At 50.6% G+C, this 13,774-nt stretch overlaps 2 protein-coding genes across 6 annotated transcripts in view; one reads left to right on the forward strand and one right to left on the reverse strand.

Annotated features, from left to right (window-relative positions):
* TPX2 (TPX2 microtubule nucleation factor) overlaps window positions 1-4,106 on the reverse strand; it is a 42,513-nt gene extending 38,407 nt beyond the window's left edge. The window contains exons 1-2 of one of the 2 annotated variants that reach the window (XM_068116694.2): window positions 3,899-4,106; window positions 1,211-1,363 (exon numbers count right to left, since the gene is read on the reverse strand). In XM_068116694.2, the coding sequence (XP_067972795.2) occupies window positions 1,211-1,363; window positions 3,899-4,001 (256 nt within the window). In that variant the 5' untranslated portion in view covers window positions 4,002-4,106. The remainder of the gene's footprint in view (window positions 1-1,210; window positions 1,364-3,898) is intronic. The other variant, XM_068116695.2, reaches the window with a different exon arrangement.
* Window positions 4,107-4,928: 822 nt separating this feature from the next.
* The window catches only part of COPS5 (COP9 signalosome subunit 5), a 96,851-nt gene continuing 88,005 nt past the window's right edge, over window positions 4,929-13,774 (forward strand). The window contains exons 1-3 of one of the 4 annotated variants that reach the window (XM_068116702.2): window positions 4,929-5,052; window positions 5,384-5,537; window positions 8,334-8,568. In XM_068116702.2, coding sequence (XP_067972803.1) covers window positions 5,395-5,537; window positions 8,334-8,568 — 378 coding nt within the window. In that variant the 5' untranslated portion in view covers window positions 4,929-5,052; window positions 5,384-5,394. Of the gene's footprint in view, window positions 5,188-5,383; window positions 5,538-8,333; window positions 8,569-13,774 lie in introns of all 4 variants that reach the window. The other 3 variants (XM_068116701.2, XM_068116700.2, XM_068116699.2) reach the window with 3 other exon arrangements.

Genomic DNA, 13,774 nt, shown 5'->3' on the forward strand with positions numbered 1-13,774 from the left:
TTCCCCGAGGAGATGCACTTTGAGTTGAGACAAGGAGGGACGAAAAAGAGCTGGGTCATCAGAGCAAGAGCGCGTAAGGAGGAGAGAACCCGTCACGCCAGACCCCCCCACCAGCGCATCGGCTCCACCAAGCAGCTCCGACCCGTGATCCCGCGCACACGACAGGCCCGGTGGCATCAGCGGCCGTCGAGGTCCAGCCCGACGTCCCGTGCGGGATCAAGCTCCAGCCAGCTCCGTGCCGTCCTCCCCCTCCAGCCACACACCTCCTTCCAGCAATCCACTCTGCAATTCCCCGCGTGAGTCAGTGTCTTTGTTTGTTCTGTCCTGGGAATAAGTTAAGTCTGTATAAGCTAATAATTTTCACTGTGTCACCTGCGTCTCATGTCCCTGTAAATAATCGTGACTGCTCCTTTTTATATGTGTGGATAATAATAAACCCAGTTACTCTTCTGTACGTCTTCTTCCTCTTTGCATTCGGTCGCTTTAGAGTTTTCCAGATTGAGCAGCTGCGGTGCGATACGGCCAACGTTTGGGTTGAATCGGGTTTTAGTCGGGGAATAACTGTTCGGTCGCGGAGCCTCCGCTCGGCAAATATAACATCTAATCCGCGTCTGTAACAATACTTTGCAGCAGGTAGCAGAATGTGAGGAATTTGCAGAGAAAAGTTGCTCATGGTTGTGGATCGAGTTTTCTGATGATTGGCAGCGACGAGGGGTGCGCACAGGGCATTCTGGCTGTGGTGGTTTTCCTTGGGTGATTAAACACCTTTTAAGGGATAAATTGGCTGTCGTTCTCAACACCACACACCATGACCACAGCACGTATCCGGCTTGCTCGGCCAGACTTAGCACACCACGTGCAATGCCAGATTGGCATAACCCTGGGCCGATTTGGACTTCTGATCTGTACGGTAGAGGACAAGGACCCTTAATACGGCAAGGAAGACCCCAAAGCAGTCAACTGTTATGGTCAAGTTGATACGACTCGCAGGATTCGAACAAGGCAACTGAAAAGACATGACGACCACAACAAAAGGGTATATTTATCATGTATATACGACTGCACATGGAACGCAAGCATGTCACACGAGTGTACATTTTAGCTCTACAACTTCCTGCATCAAACAAAAGTATCCTAGTAATGATTAGAAGCCCACAGAGTAAAGAAAGCAAAAACATTAAACCAAGAACGAAAAAAAAATTGCTCCTACCGGATGGTGCTGCAACCTCGGAGATGCCAGTCACTCCCAAAGTGACATCCTCAACATCGGACTGGGCATTTTCACTTTGTACGGGTACTTCATGGGGAAATTCCAAATCATCAATTTCAGCCTGAGCAGAATCATCTTGTTCCAGACACTCATCTAGGAACACAAAACCAAATTACAAAACATTTTGTGGTGCTGGTGAGATTATTAGGGGGTGAACAACAATAAATGAATCCATTGGGAAAGAATTGCTAATGTTCCTAGTATAGAGCACTTTGCCAACATGTGCTGCTGACACACCGAGGTACATGTGATCAAGTCACACGGTGTTCTTGAATGATTGCAATGATCGCAACATGGGATTTCTACCACTCGACAGTTTTTTTAAACTTTTTTTTTTTTTTTTAATCAACAGTACCACAAGATTTGGGAGTCATTTCTATGAAGGTAGCCATTGCCTCACCTTTGGAGGTCCCTGATTGGCTCGCTGAAGGGCATTGCACCAACGTGCACGTTCTCTACAAATTGAATAATGACCTGCGCGTGCCGTTGATATAGATTCCATATCCATCCGATGGCAAATCCTGGCTGGTGACAACCAGGAAGTATTTCGAGCTAATTTTACCCCGTTCTTTGCATGTATCCACAAAACAATAGGTCGTTTCAGGATAAGAACTTGCTTTCCACAGGTACATGATCAGATGACGAGACAGCACAACCATCTCAGGAACACGCGGCTCAAGCACTTTTGGGATGTATTGGACCGTCATTATCAGGATGTCCACTCTATTGGCACTCAAGTCTTTCAAACCTGCAGGAATCATTCCAGACTATACATCTCCATCGGTTTGTGGAATACCTGCCTTTTGTCCCATCAACATCTCCATTCACATGACATTGCAATCACTACCTCGAGATTGCAGACATGATCGGCCCGCCGAACATGCACGTCAACATGGAAGGGTCTAACCAAAGTCAGGTGACATTCTCCACAGGGACACACTGCTGCAGTCATTTGCGACAGGACTTGAACAGTATTTGTTTTTGTTTTTTTTGTTTGTTTTTGTATAAAGAATCGATGCTCATGAAAGCTAACATTTATCACACAAACAAATCAAACAGACAAACAAAATATATAAAAAGAGGGAGCGGTAGACAAGATGGGGAGAGAAGGGGAAGCACACAAACAATAACATTTGAGAGCAGGGACATCGGGAGATGTGTGGGAGGGAGAGGGCTTGGGGGGAGGAGGCGTTGGAAGGGGGTGGGAGAAATATAAAACACAAGGACACCAAGGACTTCCAGGAAAGAAGTTGGTATTTCAAAAAAGTGGATTTGGGGTGAAATTAGCAGGGGTAGAAAAGACCAAATTGATGATCAGAGATCAAGCCATTGGAGAAGAGGAAAGATTTCATATCTGAAGCAATGATGGATTCCATGACTTTGCTGATAATTGGGAGAAGGCTGATTGGTCTGTAGTTGCTAGGATCTGTTTTTGCACCTTTTTTGTGTAAAGCGGTGATGTTGGCAGATTTCCAAGCAGATGGCAGATGACCTTGAGCAAAAGAGGGTGAAGAGAACAGAGAGAGGGAGTGAAAGAGCGGAAGAACAGGATTTTAGGACCCGTGGGCTGATGCCGTCAGGTCCAGTTGCAGAATCAGAGTCGAGGGTTGACAAACTTTTCCACCTTATCAGGAGGAAAGGACACAGAGTCCAGGAGCAGCTGGGTACGACTGGGTACGGTGGGTACAGAGAGGGATGGGTTTGGGACACAAGATTTAGAGGCAGAGTTTATCAATGACTGACAAAATCAGCCCATTGCCATTTTGGGAGCTGGGATTGGTGGGTCCAGTATCGTCGAATATCGAGACGAGTCCGCAAATTGGGGATGGAATGTTCAATCCAAACTAGTACAGTCTTTCCCTACTCTACCAGGTGAGCCCAGGGGCATCGTCCCTATTTTTGTTTTGGAAACCGATATAACCCTGGTCGTGCACATGGTCCCCTCCCCACTCCCCTTCAATCCCGCAATTAAATTGCATAGTTTTGACCAATTACTTCGGTGTAGCGCAGGCAAGATGGGCCCACGGCCTCCTCCTGGTTATTAAAAGCAATGGCGTTTAAATCGTTGCTAAGGAATCCTTTATAACTGCGTGACAATGGCGGTGACGGTCGCTAACCGGAAGTAGCCCAAACTTGTGACCGCCCACACATCCGGACAATTTAACGCCACATGGACGAAAGGTGGAATTTAATTTAAAATTCCCACAAAAAATAAATAATAAAACCGTGTATATATATATACTTGCGCTCATTGAAAGCTGGAGAACTGCACATATAATGTATATTTGGATATATATATACTGTATATATATATATACAGTATATATATATATATATATATATAATTATATATATATATACACATACGGTTTTATTATTTATTTTTTGCTATGAGCAAAAATATACAATGTATATATATATATACAAAATAATAATAATAATACATTTCCATAAACAACAACAACCCTTAACAACAAAAAAAAATCAATACGATAATATTAATATTCCTTTCCAAGCAACAATTTAGCTTTTGTTACATCGACTCGTCGTGGTTATCGAATAAACAAGATGAGCGTGAAGAAATCGCCTCAGACTCGAAGTCGAGTCACTCTCGAGTCTTTGTCTTACCGAACCACGAATCCACTGGAATGTCATCCTCGGTGTTAATAACGGTGAAATCCAATACAGGAACGTCTATTAAATCGTAATCGTACGGCTTGGCAGGCTCCATTAAAGCAAACGCGGTAAAAGTACCAAACTGAGGGAACCAACGAAACCCGCACTTCACAAACAGAAAAAAAATTCAATAATTTGAAATGCTGCCCTGTGATTGGTCATAAAGAAAACCAGAAGTGACATCATTGTGCATCCGGTGCCATCCTTTCGCACGTCATTATTCTCAACATTTATTGTGCATAACTATTTCGGTAAAAAGTTGATTATAAAATAAAACCCTAACAATTATAATCATAATATAATAAAAACTATAACAATAGACGTCCTCACCCGCGTTTACCCCGCCGTCATCCACTCGTCCAACCAAACGGAAGACTCCGCAAACTATATTAAAAAGCGGAACGTTGTATTGTGCGAGGGGCTGTTCCATTACCAATCAGCTTGGAGAGCGCCCTCCAAGTGGCTTAAGCACTCCAACCAAACGGTTGATAAGGAACGGAGGGCTTGGCAAGCGATAGCAAGCTTATACGGCACGAGCATTATGGGACAATGGAAAATTGAGTATCCACCACCGTTACCACCACCCCTACCGTTATCCACACGTTACCACACTCCCACCGTTGCCCCCACTTCTGCTATGACGCAATACAATACACTACCTAGCTTCTGTGTCCATTTCCTTGATTCTTTGTAATATTTAACATTATATATACAAGTTCTTTGACCTAAGTTATTGTAAAATTTTCCAGCTCATAGACTCTGATGATTTCAGGACTCTCGTTATAGGATTAATAGGGGCATTCACCGTTGCATGCCGGCCATGGCGCTATAGTGCGTGGCAGTATTTTATACATCGCTTGGTTAAACCGAACATTTTCTTGGTATTGAATTACGTTAAATCCAGAACGGGTCTATATACATAAATTGTGGTTGCAAATAAGGAATGGTGATTGTCAGGTCCTTCCTGAGGAAATAAAACAACAATAACAACTGAAGAATTTTAAAAGGAAGTGTCGTGGTTTGAGCAGTGTTTGTTGGAATAATTGGTCTAACCTAAAAAAATTGGTTGAAGGAATTATGAAGAATACGTCACGGTCTTCATCTTTGTGATTACCGCTTTTACTCACTAGTCCTTTCAGGGAGACCTCTTGAATTTGTATGTTTGAGCTAATGAGTAATGTCGACCATTTTAACCCAGAATATCATAACATGAATTGTGAGGAAACGTCCCTCATTTTAATGTATGTCCATTGAAAATTTCACATTTTCTCAATAACTTGTGACAAACAGAGTTTATGTTTCATTCACGAATTCCCGTTGTCTTTGGATATTTATTGAGGCCTCATCGTCGTTGGTGTTTGTAAGCGATGATGCGTTATTCGTTATGATCTTGTGATTCGAACAACTAAATGTTGTGATGTAATTTATTTTGTGCAGCTGAAGGCAGAATGGCGGCGGCAGGACCGTCGGTGCCACAGCGAACGTGGGAAGCGACGAACAGTATGGTGGAGGTGCAGAGCTTTGATGAGATTTATAAATACGACAAAAAACAACAGCAGGAGATACTGGCGGCCAAACCTTGGAGTAAAGAGTAAGGATCGGTTACTCCCTCCCGTAACCACAATTTCTGCTATACTATAGCGACTAGACTCCCTGCGCTAACGCTGCTATAATCATCATATCATCTCCACCGTTACCATCACCTCCACCGTTACCATCACCTCCACCGTTATCATCACCTCCACCGTTACCATCACCTCCACCGCCGTTACCATCACCTCCACCACCGTTACCATCACCTCCACCACCGTTACCATCACCACCGTTATCATCACCTCCCCCACCGTTACCATCACCTCCACTCTCACCGTTACCATCACCTCCACCGTTACCATCACCTCCACCGTTACCATCACCTCCACCGTTATCACCTCCACTCTCACCGTTACCATCACCTCCCCCACCGTTACCATCACCACCCCCACCTTTACCATCACCTCCATCGTTATCATCACGTCCACCGTTACCATCACCTCCACCGTTACCATCACCTCCACCGTTACCATCACCTCCACCGTTACCATCACCTCCACCGTTACCATCACCTCCACCGTTACCATCACCCCCACCGTTACCATCACCCCCACCGTTACCACCACCCCCCACCGTTACCATCACCGCTACTCTCACCATTACCATCACCACCACCGCCACTCTCACCATTTAACCATCACCACCACCGCCACTCTCACCATTACCATCACCACCACCGCCACTCTCACCATTACCATCACCACCACCGCCACTCTCACCATTACCATCACCTCCACCGTTACCATCACCCCCACCGTTACCATCACCACCACCGCCACTCTCACCATTACCATCACCACCACCGCCACTCTCACCATTACCATCACCACCACCGCCACTCTCACCATTACCATCACCACCACCGCCACTCTCACCATTACCATCACCACCACCGCCACTCTCACCATTACCATCACCACCACCGCCACTGTCACCATTACCATCACCTCCACCGTTACCATCACCCCCACCATTACCATCACCACCACCGCCACTCTCACCATTACCATCACCTCCACCGTTACCATCACCCCCACCATTACCATCACCACCACCGCCACTCTCACCATTACCATCACCTCCACCGTTACCATCACCCCCACCGTTACCATCACCCCCACCATTACCATCACCACCACCGCCACTCTCACCATTCCCATCACCACCACCGCCACTCTCACCATTACCAGCACCACCACCGCCACTCTCACCATTACCATCACCTCCACCGTTACCATCACCCCCACCGTTACCACCACCCCCCACCGTTATCATCACCACTACTCTCACCATTACCATCACCACCACCACCACTCTCACCATTACCATCACCGCCACTCTCACCATTACCATCACCACCACCGCCACTCTCACCATTACCATCACCACCACCGCCACTCTCACCATTACCATCACCTCCACCGTTACCATCACCCCCACCGTTACCATCACCACCACCGCCACTCTCACCATTACCATCACCTCCACCGTTACCATCACCCCCACCGTTACCATCACCCCCACCGTTACCATCAACCCCCCCCCCCCGTTACCATCACCCCCCCCCCCCGTTACCATCACCACCACCGCCACTCTCACCATTACCATCACCACCACCACCACTCTCACCATTACCATCACCTCCACCGTTACCATCACCCCCACCGTTACCATCACCCCCACCGTTACCATCACCTCCACCGTTACCATCACCACCACCGCCACTCTCACCATTACCATTACCATCACCTCCACCGTTACCATCACCCCCACCGTTACCATCACCACCACCGCCACTCTCACCATTACCATCACCTCCACCGTTACCATCACCACCACCGCCACTCTCACCATTACCATCACCACCACCACCACTCTCACCATTACCATCACCTCCACCGTTACCGTCACCCCCACCGTTACCATCACCTCCACCGTTACCATCACCACCACCGCCACTCTCACCATTACCATCACCTCCACCGTTACCATCACCCCCACCGTTACCATCACCTCCACTGTTACCATAACCTCCACCGTTACCATCACCACCACCGCCACTCTCACCATTACCATCACCTCCACCGTTACCATCACCCCCACCGTTACCATCACCCCCACCGTTACCATCACCCCCACCGTTACCATCACCACCCCCACTGTTACCATCACCACCCCCTCCACCCCCACTGTTACCATCACCACCCCCTCCACCCCCACTGTTGCCATGACCACCCCCTCCACCCCCACTGTTGCCATCACCACCCCCTCCACCCCCACTGTTACCATCACCACCCCCTCCACCCCCACTGTTACCATCACCCCCCCCACCCCAACTCACCCCCCCCAACTCACCCCAACTCCCCCCCCCACCCCAACTTACCCCCCCCCCACCCCAACTCACCCCCCACCCCAACTCACCCCCCCAACTCCCCCCCTCACCCCCCCCCCCCCCAACTCACCCCAACCCCCCCCCCCCCCCATCACCCTAACTCACTCACACCCTGCCCACCCCAACTCACCCCCCCCAACTCCCCCCCAACTCCCCCCCCCACACCCCAACCCCCCCCCCCCCACCCCAACTCCCCCCCCCACCCCCACCCCAACGCCCCCCCCACCCCAACTCCCCCCCCCCCCCACCCCAACTCCCCCCCCCCCCACCCCAACTCCCCCCCCCCCCCCCCACCCCAACTCCCCCACCCCAACTTACCCCCCTCCCAACTCGTGATTTGCCTCTCGAGGTTTGATATCCACTGTATTGATGCTTTGAGCTCAGATTTGGACCCGTTTACAGCAACCACTACTTCAAATACTGCAAGATTTCAGCACTGGCGCTGTTGAAGATGGTGATGCATGCACGGGCAGGTGGTGCTCTGGAGGTGATGGGTCTCATGCTTGGTAAAGTGGACGGCGAAACGATGCTCATCATGGACAGCTTCGCTCTACCTGTTGAGGGCACGGAGACGCGCGTCAACGCACAGGCCGCGGCCTACGAGTACATGGCCGCCTACATCGAGAATGTGAAGCAGGTGCGTGGGATGAAGAGAGTGACGTTGTTTGGAGATTGTTTCCACAACAAAGCAACCACTACCATTACCGTACTCGAACTCGGATACGAGAAACGTACCTTGGGAATGTTGCTGTAAATTTGAATTCAACTTTAAAGTTTATATTAATAAATACACAGCACACCTGTATTGACGGTTCACCTATTCACGGTTGAATGACTTATCCCTTCTTCTCCTGCGTACCTGTCTTTGTGGTTGAAAATTTGTTATACGAGTTAAAAAAGAGCATCCGCGAGTGATCAGGATGCACCTCATGTGCGACGATGGCCTCACCCCAAAAATCGAAATGAACAATAAAAAAATCGATATCTGCAATCACAAAGCGACTGCTGAGGGTAACGTGATCGCCCACAAACTACCCTTGGTGATCGCCCACAAACTACCCTTGGTGATCGCCCACAAACTACCCTTGGTGATCGTCCGCGACTTATCCTTGGTGATCGTCCGCGACTTATCCTTGGTGATCGTCCGTGACTTATCCTTGGTGATCGCCCACAAACTACCCTTGGTGATCGCCCGCGGCTTACCCTTGGAGATCGTCCACAAACTCCTCTTGGTGATCGCCCACAAACTACCCTTGGTGTTCGCCCACAAACTACCCTTGGTGATCGCCCACAAACTACCCTTGGTGATCGCCCACAAACTCCTCTTGGTGATCGCCCACAAGCTACCCTTGGTGATCGCCCACAAACTACCCTTGGTGATCGCCCACAAACTACCCTTGGTGATCGCCCACAAACTACCCTTGGTGATCGCCCACAAACTACCCTTGGTGATCGTCCGCGACTTATCCTTGGTGATCGTCCGTGACTTATCCTTGGTGATCGCCCACAAACTACCCTTGGTGATCGCCCGCGGCTTACCCTTGGAGATCGTCCACAAACTCCTCTTGGTGATCGCCCACAAACTACCCTTGGTGTTCGCCCACAAACTACCCTTGTTGATCACCCGCAAACTACCCTTGGTGATCGCCCACAAGCTACCCTTGGTGATTGCCCACAAACTACCCTTGTTGATCACCCACAAGCTATCCTTGGCGATTGCCCACAAACTCCTCTTGATGATCGCCCACAAGCTACCCTTGGTGATCGCCCACAAACTACCCTTGGTGATCGCCCGCAAACTACCCTTGGTGATCGCCCGCAAGCTACCCTTGGTTATTGCCCACAAACTACCCTTGGTGATCGCCCACAAACTACCCTTGGTGATCGCCCACGTGCTACCCTTGGTGATCGCCCACTGGCTACTGTTACGGATCCTGGATTTAGGGGAATTACTATTCATGTCATTGCTTATTAATGTTTATTCTATTAAAGGTTGTTGTGGTTAAATGGTTAGAGAGGCTCCGGATAACAGGAGACCGGAAACGGGATAGTGAACCGGAAGAAGAAAAACAAGACACGAGGTCCTGGAGAAGCGGCGATCTTCTTCCTCCTCGCCCAGCTCCGACGCGAGCGGGGGTCTGTATTGAGCAGCGTGGGGAACGCTGCGTTTGAAAGCCCGTCTGGCGAGAGGAGTTACCTGCGCGGGGTAATTACCGGTTACGCGTCAAGTTGCCGTGGGTTCGTGCACGGAACCAAGCGTCCGGCACAGTTCGCCTCAACGTCTACAAGGATGCGTACTGGTCGCACCTTGGGCCTCGCGCGCTTTGCGAGCCGCGCTTTACTTTGCCCGCTTTGCTTTGCAAGGAGGTGTGCGCTGCAGCAGCTGTTCCCGGTACGCGACGTGCACGTTTGGAGCACGTCAGCCAGGGGTTCGTTCAACCGCCCGTTTGCGGAGAAGTCGACCTTCACCTTGGTCTGGAGGGGCCCAGAGACATTGTGAGGGACAGTGACCATTGAGGGGTCGTGAGTGGGGAAAGGGGGGAAATATATGAGATGGCCATCTTAGTAATATTGCGGATTGATTGTTGATTGTGTTGATGGATTGAGAATATATTATTAATTAATCCGGATCCTTGGTGTGGGGTTGCTTATTGACCTGAATTGTTTGTGTCTTTCATATTGATTGCATTACGAACGCATATAAATCAGAGATCTTTCTGGCGGGGTCCTCCCACAGCCCGGGGGTCACCAAGACCAGGTAGTTACCGGGAGGACCACGTAACACTACCCTTGGTGATCGCCCGCAAACTACCCTTGGTGATCGCCCGCAAGCTACCCTTGGTTATCGCCCACAAACTACCCTTGGTGATCGCCCACAAACTACCCTTGGTGATCGCCCACAAACTACCCTTGGTGATCGCCCACAAACTACCCTTGGTGATCGCCCACAAGCTACCCTTGGTGATCGCCCACAAACTACCCTTGGTAATCGCCCACAAACTACCCTTGGTGATCGCCCACAAACTACCCTTGGTCATCGCCCACAAGCTACCCTTGGTGATCGCCCACAAACTACCCTTGGTGATCGCCCACAAACTACCCTTGGTGATCGCCCACAAACTACCCTTGGTCATCGCCCACAAGCTACCCTTGGTGATCGCCCACAAACTACCCTTGGTCATCGCCCACAAGCTACCCTTGGTGATCGCCCACAAACTACCCTTGGTAATCGCCCACAAACTACCCTTGGTGATCGCCCACAAACTACCCTTGGTCATCGCCCACAAGCTACCCTTGGTCATCGCCCACAAGCTACCCTTGGTGATCGCCCACAAACTACCCTTGGTGATCGCCCACAAACTACCCTTGGTGATCGCCCACAAACTACCCTTGGTGATCGCCCACAAGCTACCCTTGGTGATCACCCACAAACTACCCTTGGTGATCGCCCACAAACTACCCTTGGTGATCGCCCACAAGCTACCCTTGGTGATCGCCCACAAACTACCCTTGGTCATCGCCCACAAGCTACCCTTGGTCATCGCCCACAAGCTACCCTTGGTGATCGCCCACAAACTACCCTTGGTGATCGCCCACAAGCTACCCTTGGTGATCGCCCACAAACTACCCTTGGTGATCGCCCACTAGCTACCTTTGGTGATCGCCCACAAACTACCCTTGGTGATCGCCCACAAACTACCCTTGGTGATCGCCCACAAACTACCCTTGGTGATCGCCCACAAACTACCCTTGGTCATCGCCCACAAGCTACCCTTGGTCATCGCCCACAAGCTACCCTTGGTGATCGCCCACAAACTACCCTTGGTGATCGCCCACAAACTACCCTTGGTGATCGCCCACAAGCTACCCTTGGTGATCACCCACAAACTACCCTTGGTGATCGCCCACAAACTACCCTTGGTGATCGCCCACAAGCTACCCTTGGTGATCGCCCACAAACTACCCTTGGTGATCGCCCACTAGCTACCTTTGGTGATCGCCCACAAACTACCCTTGGTGATCGCCCACAAACTACCCTTGGTGATCGTCCGCGACTTATCCTTGGTGATCGTCCGTGACTTATCCTTGGTGATCGCCCACAAACTACCCTTGGTGATCGCCCGCGGCTTACCCTTGGAGATCATCCACAAACTCCTCTTGGTGATCGCCCACAAACTACCCTTGGAGATCGCCCACAAACTACCCTTGGTGTTCGCCCACAAACTACCCTTGTTGATCACCCGCAAACTACCCTTGGTGATCGCCCACAAGCTACCCTTGGTGATCACCCACAAACTACCCTTGGTGATCGCCCACAAACTACCCTTGGTGATCGCCCACAAGCTACCCTTGGTGATCGCCCACAAACTACCCTTGGTGATCGCCCACTAGCTACCTTTGGTGATCGCCCACAAACTACCCTTGGTGATCGCCCACAAACTACCCTTGGTGATCGTCCGCGACTTATCCTTGGTGATCGTCCGTGACTTATCCTTGGTGATCGCCCACAAACTACCCTTGGTGATCGCCCGCGGCTTACCCTTGGAGATCATCCACAAACTCCTCTTGGTGATCGCCCACAAACTACCCTTAGTGTTCGCCCACAAACTACCCTTGTTGATCACCCGCAAACTACCCTTGGTGATCGCCCACAAGCTACCCTTGGTGATTGCCCACAAACTACCCTTGTTGATCACCCACAAGCTATCCTTGGCGATTGCCCACAAACTCCTCTTGATGATCGCCCACAAGCTACCCTTGGTGATCGCCCACAAACTACCCTTGGTGATCGCCCGCAAACTACCCTTGGTGATCGCCTGCAAGCTACCCTTGGTTAGCGCCCACAAACTACCCTTGGTGATCGCCCACAAACTACCCTTGGTGATCGCCCACAAGCTACCCTTGGTGATCGCCCACTAGCTACCCTTGGTGATCGCCCACTAGCTACCCTTGGTGATCGCCCGCAAACTACCCTTGGTGATCGCCTGCAAGCTACCCTTGGTTATCGCCCACAAACTACCCTTGGTTATCGCCCACAAACTACCCTTGGTGATCGCCCACAAACTACCCTTGGTCATCGCCCACAAGCTACCCTGGGTGATCGCCCACAAACTACCCTTGTTGATCGCCCGCAAACTACCCTTGGTGATCACCCGTAAACTACCCTTGGTGATCGCCCACAAACTACCTTTGGTGATCGTCCGCAAACTACCCTTGGTGATCCCGCGGCTTTCCCTTGGAGATCGCCCACAAGCTACCCTTGGTGATCGCCCACAAACTACCCTTGGTGATCGCCCACTAGCTACCCTTGGTGATCGCCCACAAACTACCCTTGGTGATCGCCCACAAACTAACCTTGGTGATCGTCCGTGACTTATCCTTGGTGATCGCCCACAAACTACCCTTGGTGATCGCCCGCGGCTTACCCTTGGAGATCGCCCACAAACTACCCTTGGAGATCACCCACAAACTACCCTTGGAGATCGCCCACAAACTACCCTTGGTGTTCGCCCACAAACTACCCTTGTTGATCACCCGCAAACTACCCTTGGTGATTGCCCACAAACTACCCTTGTTGATCACCCACAAGCTTTCCTTGGCGATTGCCCACAAACTCCTCTTGATGATCGCCCACAAGCTACCCTTGGTGATCGCCCACAAACTACCCTTGGTGATCGCCCGCAAACTACCCTTGGTGATCGCCTGCAAGCTACCCTTGGTTATCGCCCACAAACTACCCTTGGTGATCGCCCACAAGCTACCCTTGGTGATCGCCCACTAGCTACCCTTGGTGATCGCCCGCAAACTACCCTTGGTGATCGCCCGCAAACTACCCTTGGTGA

Source organism: Myxine glutinosa, chromosome 5 (assembly GCF_964187855.1).
Source record: "Myxine glutinosa chromosome 5, kmMyxGlut1.1, whole genome shotgun sequence".
Lineage (NCBI taxonomy): Eukaryota > Metazoa > Chordata > Myxini > Myxiniformes > Myxinidae > Myxine > Myxine glutinosa.